Source organism: Neopelma chrysocephalum, unplaced genomic scaffold, assembly GCF_003984885.1.
Source record: "Neopelma chrysocephalum unplaced genomic scaffold, ASM398488v2 Primary Assembly neopelma1_45, whole genome shotgun sequence".
In the NCBI taxonomy this organism is placed as follows: domain Eukaryota; kingdom Metazoa; phylum Chordata; class Aves; order Passeriformes; family Pipridae; genus Neopelma; species Neopelma chrysocephalum.
In genome coordinates this window covers 1,528,941-1,553,913 of record NW_020897704.1, presented here as the reverse complement: position 1 = coordinate 1,553,913, position 24,973 = coordinate 1,528,941, and the positions used below count along the sequence as shown (strand labels likewise).

The 24,973-nt window shown below is 37.0% G+C and overlaps 1 protein-coding gene across 5 annotated transcripts in view; it reads right to left on the bottom strand.

Annotated features, from left to right (window-relative positions):
• The window catches only part of PTPRZ1 (protein tyrosine phosphatase, receptor type Z1), a 136,458-nt gene that overhangs the window by 31,420 nt on the left and 80,065 nt on the right, over positions 1-24,973 (bottom strand). For 4 of the 5 annotated variants that reach the window (XM_027679136.1, XM_027679138.1, XM_027679137.1 and 1 more), the window contains exons 7-12: positions 23,923-24,080; positions 23,228-23,378; positions 16,732-16,916; positions 15,889-16,015; positions 9,631-9,674; positions 3,322-6,871 (exon numbers count right to left, since the gene is read on the bottom strand). In XM_027679136.1, the coding sequence (XP_027534937.1) occupies positions 3,322-6,871; positions 9,631-9,674; positions 15,889-16,015; positions 16,732-16,916; positions 23,228-23,378; positions 23,923-24,080 (4,215 nt within the window). The remainder of the gene's footprint in view (positions 1-3,321; positions 6,872-9,630; positions 9,675-15,888; positions 16,016-16,731; positions 16,917-23,227; positions 23,379-23,922; positions 24,081-24,973) is intronic. The other variant, XM_027679140.1, reaches the window with a different exon arrangement.

The following is a 24,973-nucleotide window of genomic DNA, read 5'->3' as shown; positions in this document are numbered from 1 at the left end:
TGCATTGGAATTGATATTAAACTGTCACTCATATAATGCAAATCACTTCTCTGGCTAATAGCTTAATAGGAAAATTTTCTTGCAATAGTTCTTATGTGTTTACTGTATTGCAGTTAAGTTTTCTTTATTTTAATCCATTGCCCATTCTGTAACGTCTTATAGATACATCTTGCTTCCTTTAAATCTAACTGGTGTACCTCCTCCCTCAACTATACTGGAGCCAGAATTAAATTTCCTACCTCCATCTTTACAAGTGATCAAATTATTATTTAGATATTGCTTAGATTTCATGTTTCTGTGAGCCATGTAATGCTAATTGAACAAAATATTTGAGCATAGGAATCTGTATGAAAATTAAAACAATACATTCTATAATTTCATTAAAGAAGAAAACACAATGGTGGATGACACCAATCCTGCATTTTTAACTTTGGTCATACCTTAAAAAGTAAATACTTTAAAGCTGTGACTTTGACTAACAATAACTAATTTTTTTTTCAATCTGTGCAGTTTACTGTGATCTGTGACCATTATATGAGTTAAAAGGCAGAAATAAGCACTTTTTGCACTTGTTAGGATTAAACCTCTAGAAAGTTTTCTGCTTTTGTGAAGTCGTAATTCAATGAATTTTCTGTATAGGAGCAAATTTTGCTGTCTAGAAATCAGCTGCACTGCATTGGGATTTCAAGAGACCAATTTGACAAGAATAAAAAGCTGTCACACAAAATGGAGGAAGGAATAGAATTGGATCTGGAAAAAAAATTGACAGCAAACGATGTATTCTAAATAGGATGTCAGAAAACAAATGGCTTCACCCTGTACAGATTTCCAGGCAGCTCTGTGGTTGCTTGCATTTCCTTGAGTTTAGGGGCTTTTAGAACTTCATATGCAAAAAGATCTAGGCTCTGATCTTGCAGATATCTTGGTTTTAATTCAAAGCACTCTTAACACCCACATCAACCACTACTCTTTAAATCCTGCAGCTCAGTAGACAAAGTAATTAAGGCACAAGTTACTTCTGAAAAATCTGTCCCTGAGTTTCCAGTGAGTGGGTTAAAATCAGTACTTCCTATTGATTTCAGAAAAAACTATACGTATGCATGAGAGAACATAATATGATCCCACTGAAACAGTTGTACTAGCTTATCCAGCTCTGGACCAATTCACAGCACAAACCCCAACCTTATCTGTATGACAGGATTCCTTCAAACTGCATGACCAAATCCTATTAGGATTCCTCCTGTGGTTAATTAAGGGCACACTTCTCCTGTAACACAGGGTTTCTTGTCTATTTGGACATCACGTCAATGATGGTAGCTGAAAAGGCAGTCTCATCTATAGTAGATTTCTTTTATTTCTAATAACTGATGTGTTTGGATCCTTCATATATTTCTTTCTATCAATTTCTCTTAGTTTTTCAACTGAAGTTGAAAGGTTTAAGTAGCCATAGAGGTCTTACGGAGAAAGTCTTAGTTCAGAACAAGCATAATTATGCATCAACAACTACAAGACTGGGAGAAATTTAAATGAAAACTTTTTTTCTGTAATGGTCACAACAAGAAGACATTTCATCAATTTCTGGTAAATCCACTGTAATGTATAAATAAGTTCTCAGCTGAGAGGTTCTTTTTTGTTTGTTTTTGTTTCATTTCTTTATAATTTAATTAAGCCAGTATGTCTTTGATTTACAGTAGACCATGTTAAACATTCTCAAATTAAATTTTTAGTTTATTAAAAGACAGTATTTGGCATTGTTTATTGGAAAAAATAATGTACATGAAATGATACTCTCTAGTGTCTTTCAAGAGTATCTAGAAGAAAAACTAAGTCTGTTGTACTCGTCCTCCAGTATTGTATAAGCCTTTTTGAGTTACTTTTGATAACAATTCAAATGACACCCACTATATAAACTCAAAGTATCTTATGGTAACATTCATTCATACCAGTACATAGGTTTTGAAATATTGATGTTATTCTTGCTTATTTTTAAAGACATGTTATGTATTTCACACAAAGTGGTAACTACTTACCCACTGAACTAATTCACTTATTGATTTAGTCTTGTAACAGCTATCTTGTTAGGATTCTTACTAATTTAAATATATTTTCTATTTTCTTTTATTTTCTATTTTTCACATTCTACTAGTCCTAGCTATACAGAGTTCCAATTTTCCACCTTTTCATATTAGCATACTGTTGTTTACAAGTAATATGACGTCATGTGATATAACTGTGTATTTACTTGTAGGACTGGGCCGACACTTTCCCATGCTTTGTGGATTCCATTCCTTAGTGGGTTTAGTTGAATGATACTGCCCTCTACAGGTGCCGTATTATTTGCATTTATTTTCTAAAATACAAATTCAGTCTTGTTTCTTGGTTTGTTCTTTGTTTGTTTGGTTTGGGTTTTTTTCTTTTTTTTTTTCCCCAAACATCATAGATGGTTTTTAACGTGACTCTTGGATTTTCAATTCTCTAACACAAGAAGCAGTGTAAATTATGTGTCCGAATACTTCAGATTTTCCACAGTGCATTTTTAAATACAAAGGAAATGTGTTATCAGTTTTGCCTTCTGACTTTATCCTTGGAATCACCGGTCACAAACACTCTTGCTGACTTTTAGAGGAATAAATTGGAAAATAGCACTAACTATAAACAGATAGAGGAGAATCTGGCTCTATTTTGGGAATATGCAAATCTGGCACAAAAATTCTGCATCTCACTGAAATGTGAAAGCGGCATACACAGTAAGAATAAAAATTAATATTCTTAAAAATTAAGATGGATCAGAATCAGACAAGCATCTTCTTCCCTGTTCAATACCTTTTAGAAAATAAAAAACAATGTGCTGTTGTAAGTTTAAAGCAGAATCTCAGAGGTATGTTTCCTCTGGCAGAGGCATGTTTTCCTCTTGTGTTATTTCCATAAGGACAGCGGTTGTCTTTGTACAGAGAACTTAACAGAGAACCTAAGTCCCTCTCAAACCTTTAAAACTAAAATGAAACAATTAGCACTGCAAAAATTCTGGTTTTAGATTTTGCACCACTCAATTTCTGCTGACAGAATGCATCTATCCAAAAGCAGAGTACGAATCTTCTTACTGCAGAATATTTCAGGTTCAGTTTTAAGTAGCCAAAAGTAGCATTCACAAGATATCCAGCTCAGTATTCACCTCATTCCCCAAAGCTTCCTTAATCACACTTACTGGCACTGTTATGTTCTCTTTTTATTATCTGTAGATAAACCTTCTCATTTTCTACAGCACAAAAGTATCCCCTCACAGCATCCCATGGTATTCATTAGACTTATCCATAAACTAACCTGCCTCAGAGATGTTGAATACTGATGAGTGATCACTAGTAACAGATGAGGCTGATGACTGTGATGATCCAGGAGTTAATTCTGAGTTACCTGCTTCAACTGCCCCTTCAGTGTCTCTCTCATTAAAGTCAGGAAAACTGAAATCTGTTGAAGTTTCATTATCATTAAGGCTATCTGAGGTACCTTGGCCAGAACCACTTTCTTCATCACTTGTAAAAACAGCCCAAGACTTAGACTCTGATGTGTTTTGCAACTGGACACTAGAAGTCTGAATGTGGTTCTCCAAAACTGTTGGGTCGTTGTGCTTCTTAGGTATCACACTTGCTGTCAAAGTTGGTATGGATGTATAATTACGTCTGTCCATGGCATGGTTTATCTGACTGTCTGATCCAGCAGCTGAAAATTTATCTTCTTCAGGTTTCTCAGAATGTGAGCTTATAATTAGGTTACTCTGATCCTTGTTATTGTTTACCTTTGTATTTTGATCCTCCACTACCATATCCTCATCTTCTCTATGGGAAGTGCATGAGATACAGTTACTTACAGGGAAGCCATCATCATATTCATCGTAGTCATCCTCAACTACAGGAGGCCACAAATCGGTACTGGACATGATACTGGGAGACAACCCAGAGGATTCTCTAGAAGGAATCAGCAAACTACTAAAAGTTACGGGGATCTTACTTTTGGAAGGAACACCCGTAACTGAAATACGTACATTTGGTAAAGGAAGAGTGTGATGAATGGACACATCAGAAACAGAAACAACTGCAGGGTCAAAACCAAGTGTGGAACTTGAAGAGACACTGGCAGCCTCACTTGTTTCAAAAACACTTGAAGAGATACGGCTGTCTGTAGGAGTAGCTATGTGTGGTAACATGTCACCTCTTAGGAAGGGAGTTGTTACGGCATTTGCTGCTTGGAGGGGAAAGGCATTTGTATTTTCTAAACTGGTCAGCTGGAATGAAACATCACTACTGTACAATGAAGGCATAACCTTCTGAACAACTTCACTGTTAAACAAACTGGATGAAACATACTCCTCACTCGCATAAGAAACAGATAAACCTTGAAGTGACGCTGTGGGCTTACTAAAAGTGTTTGACATCATATCAGCAACAGAAGGTGGAGATGCAGGATGCAGCTTGATCTCAGTTGTAGCAGAACCTGGTGCCATTTGATGCAATATTTGGTCAAATGTAGAACTATCTTTATGAACCCTTGAACTTTCAGCCAATACTGGATCACTAGGCACAACTGCAACTGTGTTAAGCAGAGTGCCATCGTCAGAAGATTGGAAGGAGGACTGCAGTAATGCTTCATTATTTAAGGTAGCTGAGGTCTCATAAAAGTACAGCTGAGTTGAGGATAACATTTTGCTATAAGCAGAGGCAGAGAGAGCTTGATCTGAGCTTGCGCTAAGCACAGGTTTAAGCAAAGTGTCGTCAAAGGCTGGAGTTGTAACATGCAAAGGCTGAACAGAAAGGTGATTTTCTGTAAGTTTACTAATATCATCATCAAATATCTTAGTAGTGGGAAAAGCAAAAGAGACTGGAAGTATTCCCTTTGTGCTAGAAACAGGAAGTGGGCTTTCTTGCAGAGACGTATTCTGCTTAATTACATCATTAATAGAAACAGATGCAGAAAGTTCATGTATCACTTTACTTTGAGCACTAGAGGACACTTCACTTAAAGAGGAGGAAATTTTCAGTTCTCTCTCATCTCCATATATAACATCACCTTTTTGAAGCATCTTATTAACATCACTAAACCCAGATGATTCATATGGAATCTCATCTACAGAATCAGAGGAAGAAACGTTAAGTACCACCAAAGTATCTGTATCAGGCAAAAGGGACTCACTACCAGAGTATGCTTCAGACCAATCCATGTCACTAGATAGAGAGTGTGTAGGCTGCAGCAAAGTATCAGCTTGTGATATTACAGAAGAAGGTTTATGCACCAGTACATTGTTATAGCTGCTAAATAAAGGATCTTGATGAAATATGTCAACAGAATCATGCACAAATTCTGAAGAATCATAGGAAACAGTAAAGCTTTGGAGGGAGCCCACATTACCAGACAAAGCATAAGGAAGCTCAGAGATTGTAGATAGTACATGCACATTTAAATCACTGCTGGATGGTTCAACTTGAGAAAATATGTGAGTTCTATTATGACCAAATATCAGTGTCTCTGAAGCAGCATGAGTGGTCTGATGTGACACCACATCAGCATATTCAGCAAGGCTTGGCTGTATTAATGTATCACCCTCTGCCAACGTCAAAGAAGCATGCAGGGACACCTTATCACTTGCAACAGCTGGAGTAGCACTTTGTGGAAACATCTGAGAAACTGTATACAAACGGTGAAACATCTTACTACTGGAGGAAGCAGAGGAAAATGTAAGCAAAGGTACATCATCATAGGAAGACAGGGTGGGTTCAAATGACACATCAACACTGGGAAATACAGGTGTAGCATGCAAGGTCACATCACTATCTGATGTAGCAGGGGTAGAGTCGAGCATCTGAGAGTCAAACAATAAAGGGGTGACTAGAGGAAACACTTCACTACTGTAGGAAGGTTGAAGAGGTATCTCACCATTATAGACTGGCTGAGTTGTCTGAGAGAGTACCTCACTGGCAGCAGAAGCAGAACCAAATTCTCCAGAGCTTGAAGAGATAGAGTGAGGTGATAATTCAGCAGAGGAGAAAGCAAAGGTAGAATAATGTGGCAATTCTAAATCCGCATCTGAAGTGTCTTGTGAAATCACTGGGCTGCTGGAATAGGGCACTGTAGTTGGCTTTAATCCCTCTACATAAGCATCAGTGTAACTGATCTGAGACAAATGCCTATTAACTGATGTATCAACAGATTGACCCGTAGCATTATGAAGCCATAAATATCCATCAGACGAAGTATGCTTTGGAGGTTCATCAGAGCTTGAGGGTGCTGCACCTTCTGAAACATACTTAATGGAGCCTTGGGAAAGAACATCATGCACTCTTATATCTGGACTTCCTGAAGGAAGGGTATCTTCTTGGGAGGTCTCCTCTGTAACCAGCTGTGCTGAAGAAGTGGTAGGAACTGAACTCCAAAAGTCATCAGATTCCTCATCAGGTTTAAAAGGAGACAGTAAGAAATCTTTGTCACTGTGGCCAGTAGTGGCTATTCTTGTTGGTTCGGTGCCTGAAGAAAGGTATATGTATTCTTCTTCTACACCTTTGGTGGAGTCGACGAGTTGAGGAGGAATTCCAGTAATTGTTTGGGACTCCAAAAAATGATCTTCCTCTTCAGAAATTTCACCAACAGGCGGAGAAGTAGGATAATAAACTGCTTTGAAAACATTATCCTTGCTACGCAATTCTTCCTCTCTTGTAAAGTATCTAGTTGTTTTAGCTTCATGAGGATTTGTCCCCATTTTTTCTTGACTGTAGCTGGATGTAATCACCTGGAAATCTCTCCTCAACTGGTTTATTGTACTGTCAGTGCTAGGAACCATTGCAGTTTCTTCATCCACCTCTGTTTCCTTTTCATTGACTTCATCCTTTGAAAAAATATCATAGCCGAAGACAATTAAAAATGTTTATAGACTCTGTACCTAAATGAAAACTAAAACTGCAACAATACGTTTTCCTGGCTCCATAAAATAAGAGGGACAAAGCAAGACAATACTTGAGAAAACTGCTGGTCTTAAAAAAAGTATTAAGAATACTTAAGAAAGTATTTCTGCAAGGAACAGGTATCCTCTCTTGAAAAATATCAATTATTTGAAATACAAACAAAAAAAATCTTGTGTCTAAACAACTTCCTAAATATTGTGATACTTTTATTGTGTTTGAGAAACAGAAATCAGTCATAGTATTTGCTTTATTAAAAAAACTCTACCTCTTTCCTAATAAAATATAATTGTATATGCAATATACAGTGTATAATGTATACACATCAATGAAAAAATGGGTTTTCTATCAGAATGTCTTAGAGATTTGCACTAATATCCTGATGTTGATTTAATTGTAATAATAACGGAATTTGTAAAATATATTTATGACCTGCCCTCAAATCTGCTGAATCTTCTGAGTTTTCTGAAAAAGATTTCAGGATGGTCAGCATGACTGTGTTTCACAAGTGTTGTGAGTGGTATCCTCTAGTCCCTATTATGACCCTTTGTTTGCCGAACAGGAATAACAATGAATAATGATACTCTGCAAAATCTGTGTACGAGTTTTGACTTTTAAGGAGAGATTGAAAAGAAAAAAAAATTACATGCCCAAATATCAGGATTTAGGCAGTCCTTGAGGATCTAAGTTCAAAACTTTTTATCTGCTCTCCCATTTTACATACACCAAATCAAAAAACATAATGTGGAAGCATCTAACTCACTCAGCAAGCATTTTTGCTTTGACCCAGACATAGCAGCACCTGCAGCTCTGTGCTGTGTCCCCATCTAGACCTGTATCACAATCAAACCTGTCCAAGCACAACTCTGCAAACTAGATTGAAGGACACCTTCACTTTCTGAAGGGAGTTGATTTGACAGGCACACACAGCACAGAGCCTCTTGCAAAATACAGTCCCAACACCTTTTTTTTTTTTTAAGATCTGGCTTGATGATGTGGTGGCAATGCCTCCTGTTTTTATTCAAAAGCACAGTGTTGAGAGAAAACACTGAGGAGACTGGAGATTGGCGCACAGTTATCAATCTAACAACTCCTCATCTTCCACTATAGTTTAGGTTGAGTAGATCATCCACTCCTGCACTGAAGAGGGCACAGCAGAGAGAAAAATGTAAAAAATTAAAAAAATCAAAAAAGCCTTTGAAAGAAAGTGCCCAAGATAAACAGCTGCTGAATACATTGAATACATGAATACTAACTGAAGCACTCAGTGAATAGGAGTTGTTTGCTTTTACCCAGCCTCACCAGAACAAGGGCTTTACCCACTAGGCTAGAGTTGTGCTTCACATTGCAGTCCCTTTTTGTACCAGGAACTAGTACTAGTGCACTTACACAACATCAGGTAGCTCAGACATGACTCAGGTTTGGATTTCATTCTATGGACTAAATATCTAAGATGTAGGGACAGCAGTACCTAGACTCTGTGTCCTCAAACATGTGCTAGACTGGACAAGCCCTTGTTTCTGAAAATCTACTTTCTGTAGGGCAATGCCTGCACTTTTAAACTTTCTTGATTCAAGTAAAAATCAATTGAGGTTCACTGGCACTGAGTTACTAACCTGACAGGTACAATATAATAATCTAGACACATAGCTTACATCAGAGAAATGACTATATTATTGGTTACTCAGTGTCTACAAATGCAAGGGAGGGTAAAGAGATAGAAAGATAAGCACAGACTGTCTACTTAACTACAAGGACTTGATTAAACCATGTCAAATCACAGAATATTCTGGAAAGGACCCACAAGGATTATCGAGTCCAACTCTTAAGTGAATGGCCCATACAGGGATCATACCCATGAACTTGGTGTTATTAGCACCATGCTCTAACCACCTGAGCTAATCTCAGGGTCACAAAGTGAAAATATTGATGTCATAGACCTCCTTACGAATTCTGAGGGATTACTTGATTACCTACAAATGTAGGTCTTACTGAAGGAACTGTCCATGTTGCAAAATTGGTATTAGAGACTGTTGAAATCTTAACTGTGTATTTTTACCTCTCTCTGTCTTGCTGGGACACCAGAAACCTAGTTACCAAATGTGAAGCCTTCAGAGATTATCATAAAGTCATAAAAAATTGTGTAACACAAAGCTATATTGTAAAGTCTAACTTGAGTTCAAGAAGCAAATGACCCCCCCAGAATTTTGGAGTGACTATTCAACCAATAACACATTGATAGCAGACACACATGAATCTCACTCTTCAGCACAACTGCCTTCCTCCCTTACTTGAGTTTACTACATTATAAGACCATCATAAGCAAGTCAACTTCTCTTTAAACAAACTAAAAAGCCTAACACTGGGTGACAGTTTGATTCTGCTAAATGAACAATTTTGTCAGACTTCACTCAGAGATGATTGTAACTCGATTCCCTATATGATATCCCTTACTTCACCATCTATCTTCAGCCCCAGAGAACTAAATACTGAGGTATCTCTATAGTTATCTAGGAAGAAATATAGCTCAAAGGTTGTATATGTGCATGTATATGTATGTATATATAAATGCAGATAATACACTCAGCTGGTGACATAGTTTTGTGAATTTTCACAGAATATGATTTCAGTTTAGTTGAAATGCATTTATTTGAAATGCTCTCTTAAAAATAAATGAATGCTATACCTCATATTCTTCAGTTTCATTCAGTTCAGGAATGAGGTCAGCCTCTACAAAACAAAAATACACACCGTATCATCGAACATTTTAAATTGACAGAATTATTAATTCTGGAAGGACTCAACGGATTAGTTAATATGTTTATTGAGACCATGTATAAGATGTTTTATAGGACTGTGATTGGAGGAGTGGCCAACACCAGGGTTGAGAACTGAGGGTAGCAATGCTAATGCATCTAGACAGGACATATTCAGCCACAGCAGTTTTGCCTGGCTCTAATTTGACGCTGCAGCCCATGTTGGATTTGCACTGAGGAACCATATCTTGGTGAGGGAAAGGTAAGTTTACGAGAACATTTTCCATAAGAAAGTAACAGTTTAATGCAGAAATACAGAAGAGAGAAAAATGATAAGTTTGGGAACCAACTAGTTCTCTGCATTTAATCTGAAAGCTCAGAAGATATTCTTGTAAAATAATCTGTTCTATAATTTTCATGCAGCAAATTCTTTACTTATGCACCCAGACTTGGAGTTAGGTACTAGAGCAACAGCCATGCCATCATACTCATTGTGCAGCAGGCTGCCTGCCTCTGTCAGGGCAGACCAAAGAGACCCATCCTTCCTTGATGCCACTGCTTATGGCCTTTTTCAAATTCACACTCTGCTTGATTTAATTTAGGGACATGAAGCCAATTGTATCACATCCCACAAAAGACCCTAATAAACATGTACTGGGCATTCTCTGAAGAACTCCTCTAAAGGCTTTTGAGTCATCCCCACTTTTCATAAATAAATAACAGCTGAAACAAGATGAAGACATTCATCTCCTACAGCCCAGGTGAAAGTCCTTCTCTCCAAATTCAGAGGTAGTCTCTTGCCTTCTTTCTCTCTGTCTTTTTGGCCAAATCCAATAGTGTACTTCTGGTGGTGATCAGCAAGAAAAGCTTCAAAGCAGGTTGAAAGAAATGTACAAATCTCTGGTAGGAAGTGGTACAGGTCTCCAGTGAGGGAATTTAAACCTTTCCACAGTGCTAATGCATCCTACTGCTCCTTTGGTACACAGAAAGGCCCATTCCTGTTCTGAACCTTTCTAAGGCTTTTTCCCAAGAAATGTTCTAGCACTCTGTCTGTACACAAATGCTAGCAGCACATACTCTGAGGGCTCATTTGCACTAGGTGAAAATGCCGGTCTCAGCCTGGGGAGCGATTTGAACAATAGCATCACACACAGCTCCACGTCTGCATTTCCTCCACAATTCCCAAATGAAGTTTCCTCAACACACTAGTATAAAGTTGTCATCTTCATATTTCTCATTTCTGCAAAGTCAGATGGGGATCTACGACTTAATTCATATTCTCTTTGGTCTGTCCATATTTACCTTTCAAAACAAATTGAGACGTGCTGCAGGCAACATACACTAGATGAAGTTTATCCAAATAATAAGCTCAGATAGTTTCATTTGTAAACTAAAGCATGCAAACAAATTATGACGAAACAATGCTGCACAAAATCTTCATAAATTTTTCTTTTGTAACAAACATTTATAAATTACCAAGTACTGAATTGACCTCTCATTAGCAAGATATATAAAAATTATCTTACCTCTGACTCCTGGAAGCCCAGAAGGCTCCGGGGCAGGGTGGGGAGGGGAGTGGAGGGAATGAGGGGGTAGACGAGATAATGATATTCCCTGGCTTCTCAATGATATAAATCAATATTGTAGACATTAGTTTGAAAATCTTCCCACAGTAGACCCATGCCATGTATTCTATACTCAACAGACTTCTCTAAAAAATGTTTATAATACAGAGAAATGCTATCCATTCTTTTTGTGGTCTCTATTCTTGAGTTGAACTTTAATCAGACTCAATCAGAAAAATAAACTGTTCTGAATGTGCTGGAGTATACAGTAGGGCACATGCTCTCAAATTCCACCAGATAAAAGTAGTTTCTTGCTATTTTCTCCACAGAGAGGCATTAGCATACATTTATATAAAAACTATATAAAAACAACAGTAAATCTTCAGGAATTTTATGAAGCCTGTTTAAATTTAGTTGGTCATAGGAAATTTATTTGTCAAAAGTATTAGAGACACGCACTTACAGAAGTTCTGTTAATCCTGTTGCTAAGCTTTTGATTTACAGGAAATTTTAGAAATATACTAACATTCCCCAACCAAAAAGAACTGCAACCTCCAAATACAACCCATGGATGTAGGTTGATGAGCAAGCTTGTTTATTTTTTCTGGAATACATATTGATTATTCTATAGCTTACACTTTTCAATAAAATAATTAAATCATTAGTTAGAAAGTTTTGTAGAGGTCTTTTCATAGTCCGTTTTAACAATAGATGAAGAAATGATAGAACAAAGACAAAAAAGGTAACCATTTCAGTACATTTATGTTCAATGCAAATCTTCAAAAAAATCTCTTTAAAGAGTTTGATTTGTAATTGTAGAATAATGTGAACAACATAAGCTGTTTTCATTTCTGTACTGTCTTTTGTAATAAACGGCACGGCAAGAACAAAAGTAGAGCCTGTTTCTTTTGATTAAATTAGTTTTCAAATTTCTACTTTTATCAATACAAGATTAGAAAAAAGCATCCCCTAAATTAGACATTTAATATATGCTTAGCAGTTTTTAGGACTAAAATCACAAAGACGGGTTACAAAGAAATTGCATAGTTAGACCCTCACAAAGCATTGCTGACGGTATGAGCTGCCATGCAGGAGATGGCACAGGGTTTTTTTGATAAACACTATCTGAAGTCAACACAAAGGAGGATGAGCAGGGAGCAACATTCTTGTTGTCCCTTTCCTGTGTCAGCAAATGCATATAAGTAACATCAGTATTAGCTACACAACAAACTATTGCAGAACCTTCAGAGCTATACAGATGTTATTTAGAGAGTCAAAGCACACATTTAAATAGTTATTCTAAATCCATTTCTAATAGCAAATGAAAAAAATTGTAAAAAAAGTTGGACTTCTACCAAAGCTTACTAAAACACTCTATACATGATTCCCTTAGTTTTCAATGGAGGTTGTGTAGCTACATGACATAGTGTATCTGGTGACTTTCACAAAGTGGAGGCTAACTGTATTACAAGATGAAAGGCTGCCACTCTGAAGATATAAGGAAAATCCCGAAGAGCAGAGATCTCCACTATGGTGGTTTGCCCAGTGTCACATCATTGCTTCTGAGGCTTCCACAAACTGAGGCAGCGAGCATGGCCTGAGAGAGGTCCTTCCTCTTACAAAGCACTGCTGAGAATAAGAGGGTTTAAACCTTGTCTGTGGATCACCAGAGACTGCAGAGCCCTCACTAACCCCATAAGGGTGGCACACAGACTGCATGGGAAGAAGGCATGAGAAACACTTTCTTGCAAGCATCTCACAAGGAAAAGTCTAAAACAATGGTCTTGAGCTTTTTAAATATCAGATTTGTGTACTGAAACTTCCCTCATTAGAAGTGGCCACTCCAAAGGCAGAATTCTTCCTGGAAAAGGCCCATCTAATGCCTCTGCATGACTCATGCCTTGCTCTAGCTCTTAACATGAATATTAATTGATCTGGAGGTGATTGCAGTGAATTTCATCTTAATTAAACTGGCTTACTCAGAGTAATTCTTGAAAATGAAAGATTTAATTTATGCTTTATGTTAGTCAACTTTATTTCATGTCTTCATGGTGAAGATAACTTTTCTTTCAGAAATTCACAAGCAGGAGCTCCAAGAAATCCCCTTTTGCCTCAAGATCTATAAAGCAGATCACAAAACCAATTTGATGTAACAGCTGAAAACAGCAAGTTGCTCTGAGCAAATTTTTCTCATTAGGTATCTACATTCTCATGTATCTTTTGTTTAATATTAGGAATATTTAAAATTAAATACAAAAATATTTGCAATATTTGCAGCAGTTAATTCAGATGTAAATAATTAGTAAAATTAAGTATGCAAATAAACATTAGTATTAGAAATGAAGGGGGGTTTATATTTTAAAATTGTATCCAGGGTTGGCACAGCACCTGTACAACTTATTTATAGAGCAATGTCCACCCTTAGGAATCATACATTTACATTGAAGGAATTTTCCCCTGAATTTTTTTCATCCAACACTTTGAGAGGTACCATTGTGAAAGTGTCAAAATAAAAGAACCAAAGTAGATTGAATAATCTGGTGTTCATTTCAGATAGGAAGCATGCCAAAGAAATATTTTTTGTGACACATGCAAAATATTAATTTTGGTATTTCATTTTTATTTAAAAATTTCCGCCTATTTTTATTTATATTTTGTAGAATTTAAAATATCAACAAAGAAATTAATGGTGCGTCTGCATAAAAAGGCTTGAGACTATCAGACTTACAGTCAGAACTGCATACAAAGCTCAAGAGAAATTTCTGCTGACATACTGGAAGGTGAAATTAATTTTCCAGTATGTATTTCTAAAGCAAGACCCTCACTCTTTCTTCTACTGGAATGAATGCAAAGCCACTGCTTTGCATGATTTCAGCAGCAATACAACGTGGATGCTGTGCTCAGTGACTGTACTGTTGGCCAGCTGCAGGCTGCCAAATGTCCCGTTGTCCTCTTGCTGAGTTTGTTCCCCAGCACTACCTGCTTGCACTGCAGGTGTAGTGGGCAGTGCTTACTCACTGCTCCTGTCTCCCTGCCTCTGCATTAGCCTTTCTTGCCAAAGGGAGGCACACAGCAGGGTGGTATATAACTCATCCTTAGAGCAGGGTTACAGCAGTAGTAGCAGAAGGATGGTTTATCCTGCGGATACCACCTATATTGGATTTTGTTTTGCAGTATCTATTTTCAGAGATCTTACAGCTCTGATGGCAGCACTGCACTGACTTGATTGGTTGAACTACTGTTTAATAATGACAACACTACTCTGCTTATTTGCCATTCCATATAGAAATGGATGTGGGGTGTGTAGATGAACCTATCTGAGAAAATTAGTCAAACACAAACCCAGTGAATTCTGGAAAGTAATTGGAGGAATATAGTAGTTAAGAGATGGATAAAGGATAAGCAGAAAAGTGAAATGACAGGTAGAATGTCAGAACTTTTTTGTAGAATTCTTAGAAAACTAAAGAGAAATAGGAAAATTCTGGTAGATATCAGCATAAGACTCAAAAAATGCATTCTTCTTAATGCATTGTGTTTGAAAGACAAGTTAAATGTTTGTTGAAAAATTATATATACTATACCAGATGCTGTGTCCTCCTCCTACAGACAAAAACACACTATTACAAGCCTGTTACCATTGTTAGTCCATAATTCATGCAGTAGAGATCATTGAGAATCATATTCTTTTTCACTGTAAAGGAATGTGGCTCCTTTGAAATGAAGCACTGACCTGTTTTCCCAAGTACACCACAACATCACTAAAGACTTTGCTGTAGTCAAACAGACTTATGTAAGTGTAAAACTGAACTTACAGAATATATAAATAAACAACAAAATCCAGGCCCTTAGATAAAAAATGGTTCCTTGCATGATTAGAAAGTCTTTGATTTTTTGATATGATTAATTACAGGGTTCTTAGTTAAAAACACAGCACTCACTTTCATAAGAACTGGGTCTGATGCTAAAACTTCCACAGAATTTAAGGAATTATTAAGGACAAGATCAAGCTTCATGCTATAGTTTCAAATTATTTCATATTTACCAGCAAACAAAAGAAGTAAATCTGGCTGTGAAACCATTAAGATTTGTTTGTTAGGACTTTTGATTTTTTGCAAGGCAGCATTAAAAAGCAAGGGAATTCCATCACCACAAGTCTTTTGAAATCAAACTCCAAATATTCATAAGAAATCAAATTTCAAAATCATTAATACAGACTTATAAATAATATATTGGGGTTGTATTACTTGTTTCCTTAATAATTTAGCTGTGTGGATTAATTTTGGGCTTGAACCATAGAGAAATAATACCAAACGTGGTTTTATTTCCCTACATTATATTGATAAAAGATACACTTGTGAGATTTGAAATCAGATAGGTGTTTTTCAGAATATTCTTAGAGTTAAAAAAATTAATATGCAGTCTTTTATAGGTAATGCTTAAAGGGAATTACATCATGTAAAATATCAGTAGCAAGGAACATGCTGAAAGTTAACTGCAGTGATTTTGAAATTTCATTTTAGCATAATTTGCTAGTCACACATTTTAACTGGTTTGCAAACAAACTACTTCTTTAAATACAGATTTTCAGCTAAAAGGGATCACTAAGCTCAAAAGACCACTTACCTGGGTCCTCTAAAGGCATATCCACAATTACTTGGTCACTGTATTTTCCATATAGACCATTAGAGCAAACAGCAACTATCTGAAGAACATAACTTGTATTGGGCAGCAGATTATTTAGAATAGCCCCCTAAAAGAAAAAAAACCCACATGTTTAATAATTTACTTGCAAATAAGTATCAAATATTTGAAAATATTAATTTTTTTCATAACGCATTTTCCACATGAACCATAAAGCTCCTTTCTTCTAGTATTCTAATGTATGCCTTTTTATATTTTATTTTCACAAATGTTCTTCAGTCAACTTAAAAAAAAAATCTTGTGACTTTTAACATGGGGGATACCAAACTATATAATTATTTAGTGCTCAACACAAGCTTAATAACATTATGTGTGATAAGTTATGAGTCTTTAAAGAGGGTTACAGGAACAGATCTATCAGTAAAATAACATGAAGCTGCAATCAGTAACTTAATATTTATAGCAGTGTGATTGAATCGAATCTTATTAGATGCCTGTATAGGTAATTCTTTCACATCTGTGAGCAATGAAGTACAGATCACTATTAATTGACTAAGAGGTTTATGGTTAAGCTCTGTAATTGACATGGTCATAAACATTTGGACCCAGTATAGGCAAGCCAGAGCAGCAACCTGCAGAGGTTTTCCCTCTTCTGGGTAAGAGGGCTTTTTTTTTTTTTTTTAATTGTCTTTGTGGCTTTACAGCCGAAAAATGAACTACAGCCTCTGTGAGCTGGAGCCAAAGAACGAATTTTTTATTGAATTGGCTCCCAGATAGAGTTGTTATGCCATCACCCCTTTTTATGAAACTTGAAAAGTAAGTTACCAAGTCCTGATACCCATCTGTCAGAAACTCATGCTTAGTTTGGTCTTCTCCATCCAACTGTTGATAAAAGACAGCAAATCTCTCAATTGTGGTGTCATATACAACCCGAGGTCTTTCCCACGTAACTAGAAGACTAGTATAATTCTTTGGATCGGACTGAACATTTTCAGGTTCTGAGCTGCAAACTGGAAGAAAGAAAAGAGGAAAGAATATGGTATTTATTAAATTCAAGTGACTCTACTAAGATCTTGAGCTACCTCCTGAGAAAATTAATGCAAGTCTTTCATGTGTCTCGTTTTTAGCTTTCCACTAAAATATTTCAGATGCCATGCACTATAAACAGAACCAGTATTTTAACACCAGATTTTCAAAAGCAAGGTAATTTGTGGAGTGAGTCTCATCTCCCTCACTCTTACACTATATTTTGTGAAATATTAATATCCAGTTCCTAAGAAATAATATATAAACTACAAAACATAAAGATTCATATATCTGTCCTGGGGAGGAAAAAAATCTCTATTATTCTGTCTTTATGGGTCTATCAGAGTACCATTAGAAGACCTGCACACTCTCTCACCACCTATAATAGACTGTAATCTAGAGTAGATTTTTAAATATTTAAATGTTAAAGGTAAACCTATCACACTTGAACTTCCCCTCTGTGATGTTTGCATCTTTTTAAAGTACCTAAAGGAGAGACAAAAGGCACATAGGAAGCAGCTAAGAAATTATTATATTAGCAGATATTTGCTGAAGAAGTCTGGTCAGGCCATTGCAATCCTGGGCCTGGCTCACACACCCCTTCTTTGTGTGCCTGGAACCTGCACACCAGAGGGGAGCCTGGTCAGGCAGCGACTCTTGCCAGTCTCCCAGGTTTTATCCTCCAATACTCTGCATCTTATTCAAATGAGCTGAACATTTTGATATTTTCGTATACATATGTATACACAGATGTACTGACTATCAGTGCATAAGAAATTTGCTGAGACTCTGACATTTGTTCTTTAAATTGTACAAGTACAATTGTGTGTGGCTTAAAAATAATATAAAAGGTCAAATGTAGATTAATCCAGATGAAAAAACTACATTAGCAGAAAATGTAAATTATTTAGTTGAAGCTCACTGAAAAAATGTCTAGGGAGTTATGATATACAAACAAAAACAAAGCAGTATCATACAGAGGTGCATCATAAATGGATGGTTTGGATTTGGACTGAGACTTCATTCTCCTTGCTTGCTCTCATCGTCCTTTCTGCTTGTGGGGGAACTGTGTCTTCAGACACAGAAGTGAAGAATGGAGAACACAAAAGCTTTCACTAACTTTGGTTCCCAACTTAAGAGCACAGCAACTAGATTTGTTCTGATGTCTCAGAATGAAGGCAGGGGTCCCTGATATTTCCTGTTAGAAATCCTTTTTCTTATCTTTTTGAAATTACATGGATTTGGAACTTTGGTTTGAAATGCTCAGAGTGGCTATCTGGCCCTGCACTAGCTTTTGGGAACTGCCTGTCTCAGGTACTGAAATTACTTTTATGTGCACTTCCATAGGTACTGGAGAGGTATATTTTTCAGTCTGATGCTTCATTTATTACTTCATTTCTACTACTTTATTTAATCTATTAGATTAGGCAAAATTATTGACCAGAGCACAGGAAGTTTACTCTGAATCATTCAACAATTAAATCTTACATATTGAAATTATTAGACGGATATATTTTCATTAAAAAACTTTTAGCTTGACTTTGCATAAGTAATTACATAGTCATTCCCAATTTGGAATAAATGAGGAAACATTTTTTATATCTCAAAATCTGCTTAAAACAAAATGTGAATATCGAGCAAAAACAAGTAAAAAACCTATCTAGCTAACTAAGAAAACAAGTGCAGATCCTTTGGAGTCCTCTTAAAGGAAGCAAACACCATGATGCCACAATGCTTTGGTGGAAAATACTGCATTTTGAAAGAAAAGAAGTCCATTAGCTTTGCATTTTGCCAATTGAACACAAGAGGGCACTCAAACTTCTCAAAAATATTTGTAAAAACTACTTCCGTTCTGTACTCAGGTCGGCAGTTTTGAGCAGCTTTGGTCTGACCTAGTCAATGGAAAAAAAGCATCAAGGCTTTTTTAATTTTTTTGTTTGCGAGTGTAAGCTAATGATAGAGGCAGTATTAGTCTGTGTAAATTAGCTAAATTCTGTAGCTTGCCAGGTTTTTAATCTACTATAACTGATATGCCATTTTATTCATGACATTGAATGAGCAAATTAAAAAAAAAAATCTCAAGTTGTGTACATTCTATTCCATTACTAAAATTCTTCATTCCACCCCATTTCCACCAGATGGCAAAAGTAAATCACTAGACCATCAAAGATGATTCCCTTCTCAATTCTGAGTATTAAGACAGATGACTTCAACTGATTTAATTTTTTTTCAATGATTCTAAAGACTCCACAGCAATTTATTTTTGAAGGTGTTTAAAATTACTCTCAAAATGCTTGTTTATAATGTAAACACCAAGCTTCTCTGTGTTCCAAACACTTCTCTTTTTTTTCTCTCTCTTCTTCCTCCTTTCATCTTTCTTGTCTGTGAGTGAATTTGGTTCTGAAATCTCTGACTGTATTCAGAGTAACAGAGCAGTATTATAGAACTTCTAAAAGTACAAGATTGGTGTCTCCAATGTTAGTTCTTTGGGTTTTTTTCCTTTTCCAGATGGTTCTTCTATTTTTCCCCAAGAAAAAAAGTTGTCTTCCGTTTTGTTCTCCTTCTTTTGATGTTCATCTCAGCAGTGACCAACAATATTCCTACATGACAATCATCTACCTATTATTTCACCTCCAGTCCTTCCCAAGGTATTCTCTTGCCCTTCTACTGATGTCACTTTGTAAGTCATTCTGCCTGTGCTGTTTCCTTTTCTTTCCTGCCAATCTTAGCAACACAGAGATACTTTGCTCCTGCTTTTCTCCATCTTCCCTCTCCAGAGACTAGGAAAAGAAACGAACATAACCACTTACCTAATTAAATACTTCTGGTCTCATACCGACTTTTGGAAAATATGAGCAAGAAAGGGAGTTCTCAAGTCTGTTACTAATTTGAAGTCACAGATATTAAACTGGATTACAAGTCTCAAGCAGCAAAATAAAAGAGAAAAAAATTCACAGGAAGTCAGAGGTCTATTCAAACCCCTGCTGGGCTTGAATTCAAGTCCCTGCTTTCCCCAGATGAGTACTTAGATGCTGGTTTTGCATATCATACGCAAAACCAGCATTGCACACCATGATAATGCACCCGTCTCTGCTTATTCTTCTGTGGAATAAAATGCTACTCATGTAACTTAAAAAATTTTCATCTAAACTCATTTGCATCACGGGGAACGACTGGGGTACATTACCCAAATCATTGTCAAAAACTGCCTGGACTGTATTTTTGAGCAGAAAACCTTTAAAAGCTGCCCAAATTTGGCTGTTTTCCACCCACATTTGTTGCTTTCTTTTACTTTTAGCTGAATCTAGGTTTGAGATTTTTTATCTTTTAAATGCAGCTTTTCAATTGTTGAGGTCATGAAATCACTTCATTTACATTAAGATATTCAGGGGCTTTGCAGATCCCTGACACAGTACGTGGCAAAAAGTCGTTCGTCAGTATTTCCAGCCTACTCTCTCTCTGTGAGGGAGGCGGAGCAGGACAGCAGATGTGTGCTGAGCTGATGTTGGGCGGTCACCAGGTACCCACCCAGCTGCTCTCCCACTACCCCTCCTCAGCAGGGCAGGGATAAAAAGTAAGATGAAAAAGCTGATGGGTCAAGATAAAGATGGGGAGATCGCTCACCAGTAACCATCATGGGAAAAACAGACTCAACTTACAGAAATTTAATTTATCAACAAATAAATAGAGCAGAATAGTGAAAAACAAAACCAAACCCACAAACATCTCCCCATCCTTTCCTTCTTCCCAGGCTCAACTTCAATCCTGACTCTTCCACTTCCTCACTCCCAGTGGCACAGGAGGATATGGAATGGGGATTGTGGTCAGTTATAATGTTTTGCCTCTGCTGCTCCTTCCTCCTCATGCTGTTCCCCTGCACCAGCATTGGGTCCCACCCACAGGATATAGTCCTTCATAAATTCTTCCAGTTTGCTTAGTCTTTCAGGAACAGACTGTTATACTTTGGGTCCCCCACGGGGTCACAGACCTGCTAGATAATCTGCTCCTGCATGGGCTCCTCTCCACATGCCACAGCTCCAGCCAGGAGCCTGCTCCGTGCTAGTGTGCCACAGGACAGCTTATCTTCACCATAGGCTGCAAGGGAATCTCTCCTCCTGGAGCACGTCCTCCTTCTCTCACCTGGGTGTCATAGGGCTGCTTCTCACACTTTTTTCCTCACTCCTCACTGCACAGCAGTTTTTCCACTGCACAGCTTTGTTTTTCCAAAGCCACCACCATGGCCAAGGGGCTCATCTGTGCCCTGAGGTGGGTGGATTGGAGCCAGCTGGAACTGTCTGTGTCTGGCTCAGGGCAGGGCCAGGCTCTCTTCACAGAGGCCACCCATGTACCCTCCACTGCCAGCACCTAGGCACCTGCACACCACACACTGTGCCAGTGCAAAGTGTCACACACAAATGTTTGGATAGAATCTGAGAATGGTTATTCATGTTGACTGAGGAATGTGAAAGGGTAAAGGCATGACCCCATGTCTCACAAGAGAATTTAACTAAGACAACTTTTGAACTTCATACAGTTGTATTTCTCATGGGAAAACAGGTTGACAAATACTTTTTATCACTATATATTGTCAGTCTTAAATCTTAACAACCCACTGTTTTTTATACCTGTACTAATACCAGGAAGATTAACAAGAGTCAGGTTTCTGCCCTTACACCAGGGGCCTTACCAGAAGGGTGGAGCGGGTGGGAAGTCACGTAATGGGCTCAGCAGCCACCATGATGGTTCTCAGGTTTACAGGAATAAATAATGATTTCTATTATAAATAGATTTGCATGACAGCTGAGGTTAGTGGAGGTAAAACATTACAATTTCAAACCACTTTTTTAGTTGAATCCTCAAATATGGTTGTAAGGATTAGCTCTTCTAATCTTCTTAAATACATACATACATATATATCATATAGGGAAACTACATGTCAGGCTTGGGGAACAAAGCATCTCCCATGTACACAGTAAGACAGTGCTAGTACACCAAGAACATTGAGGATGTCACTGTGAAATAAATTCTGACAATATTTGACTGAAATTAGTTTATAATGGAATAGAAATATTCTTTTAGCTCTTCCAGTGAAACTTAGTTCTACTTAAGAAATGTCATGTATTAACAACAGCAATAAATAAAACATTTAATCCTACTGCCTAATGAGAATGTACACTGAACGCAGCAGGAGAAAATTAGGATTCTAGGTTTCACAATGTAAAATAATTTTTCAATTGTCTACCTCACTAAGACCCACTCCTGTAATTTTTCTTGCATCCTCTAAAGGGATTAAAAAGATTATTTTTCTTCTGTTGACTACTATACATTATTAAACATGAAATGCATAAGCCTTTTTACTCTTGGCATTCATGTTACAGCTTTCACATCTGGATGTTTGAGTTTAATGATTCCTACGGGTTCTTATTTACCTTCTCTTAAAATGGAGGTGAAAATATAAACGCTTTTCTAATGTTCTACATTAAACAAAATCTATAGCTGTATTTTTGTGCATATATATACGTATGAACATAAATAAGTATATTTATGAAACCACACTTCTTTTAAATCTGTAGAACACCTACACCATGTGCTTCAGTCATCTGTTTATGTCTAATTAAGCACAGTTCAGCACAACTGAGTTTAAGAATCTACAGGTATCTCCACCCAAGTGGCAACATAATGCCCTCAATTTAGAGGTTTACTATATATTCTTCTGTGCTTTTAAGTACAGAAATCATTGACTTCCATATTTAGTGCTAGATCTTGTTTCCCATTACATAATGTACTATTTTGGCCATATAACCTTCGTAAACTTCCCTGAAGTTTTAGGTAAAACAGAGAACAGAATCTGGCTTCTAGGATTCTCTTTATCTATCAATTTCTAAGCAGACTACATGAAATTAATTAGGTGACCTCACTTCAGTCTCTGTTGTAAAAGCATTCACACTACATGACAAGGAACCAAATGGGTTTGTAAAACAAAATTCTCTTGCAGTCCCTGAAAAGGCAGCATTGTTTAGGTCTGAAACACATTAAAAGGGCAGTGCAAGAAAGCTTGAACTGACGTGATCTTCCCTGAATGCTTGGTCAAGACAAGCATTTAATTTTCCACTCCATTTAATCTGACATGTTTTTTGATTGCTAATTTTTTTCTCTGAAGTGATAGATTTATGAGTAATAATACAGTGTGCTATGTTCTTCACGGTTTAAAATGAGTATCTTCATACTTGGATGAATCTTTTACTGAAAATTGTCTTTCAACTTGTGAAGAGAGGAATGATTGTTCAGTAAGTACCTGCTTCATGAATTTCTTCTTGTCCAGTGTAAGAGGAAAACACTTGCCCAAAGAACTTATACTGCTGTTCTCTAAAGTTGTTTTGTAGGTAGTCCATCAGCATAACATAGCCAGACTGCTGCATTGTAAGGACTTCACAGAATACAGCTAACTAGAAGAGGTGAGGAAAAAAAGAAGTCAGAAGTCAAAATAAATTGAGCAGATTCTGCCAGGAGGCAAAAACTGGGAGAAGCTGCTGGTTGAAGTCTCACAGTTGAGCTATCCAGCATGGCACTGAACTTTTGTTCTTCTGTACCATCAATAAATCTAATGGTTTACTCCACCAGTATTTCTCAACCACTCTGCTGTTGGAGCTGTGCTCTACCCAGCACCACCATTTGACTGGGGTAACACGGAAAGAGTGTTTTGTACTCCTCTTTATCTGAGTTCGAAGTCCAGACAGCCTGGAGTATGTTCTTACCCCATTTTAAGACAAGAAATGACTCAGATTCTAGTCCTAAACTAAAAAAAAAAAAAGGAAAAGATAACACACTCCAGTAATATACATGCTTTCTAATTTAATGGCTGCATGAAAACCTTCTAACTAGATAGAAGAAAAGCTATGTTGTTGGGCTGGCAATGAATGCCACACATGGCAAATTCTTTTCTTTGGTATTATGTATAATGTTTTGGTTTTACAACACTACACAAATTACCTGGTTTTCAGAAATACTTATGGTATCTTTAAACACAATCCATTCAACTGTTTCAGAGCATGGAGGAGCTGATAAAGATCCATTATAAGTGTAATATTTGTCTGTTGCATTCGGCAAAAGATTCAGCAAAATAAATGGTTCTAAGGCTGCCTGTTTTCCTGAAAAAAAACCAAATAGTCAGATGGTTAAAATACTACAGAAGCAATGAATAAATAGAAATCACACTCTCTAAAAGAGTTACCACTATAGGAACGTGCTAATTTTGAGGTTATTCAAAATTTAATCTCCAGAGAGACTAACATACAAATAAATTGCAGGGCCTTTTCTACTTAGTTTGAATAAGTATACTTCAAAACCCACTCTGTTTATTTGGGAAGGTGTACTGAGTTACTCCAGTAATAAATAGAGTAATCAGTACATTGGTTCACAAGAATTTGTTCATCTGTAAGCTTACTCATAAACGCCCAAGATGCCAAATCTTTGTCCCATTCTTGAACTTCAAAGAAAAAAAAAACGTTAAATCTTTGTTCTAGGTTTCATTACATGGCTTCAAATTCTCCCTGAAATTAATCAAGTTGTTGAGTTCCTTGCAGGATCCAAACTGCTGCAGAAAATCACTGACTGGGGAGCTGTCACCATGTTAGACCTGAGAGTTAATATAACTTGCGATAGTGCAAGCAGAATTTCTGTGGAACAGGTTTTTTTAAAATGGCGATAATACAGCAAAAAACTGTAACATAAAGCAGCGAAGAATGCAAAGATGTCCTCTGGGAGAGTGTGACCACTCTGTTTATTGTCCTGTGAAAACAAAATCACATCTTTCAGGTCAGCAGTTTACCTGGTACATTGTCAGCTGTTAGTAAGCATGAGGAATTGCTGAAAGTCCATCCTCAGAAGGCTAAGTTTCTACTGGTATGGCAGTAGGGTCCAGCAACAGAAATTGGCATAAATGGCGCCAACTTCAACAAGGCAGACTTATTCAGTCTGTGACAATTATCTGCCTTATTGTCTGGTGCATCCAAATTCATGCTGTTTTTCACAGCTTGGAATA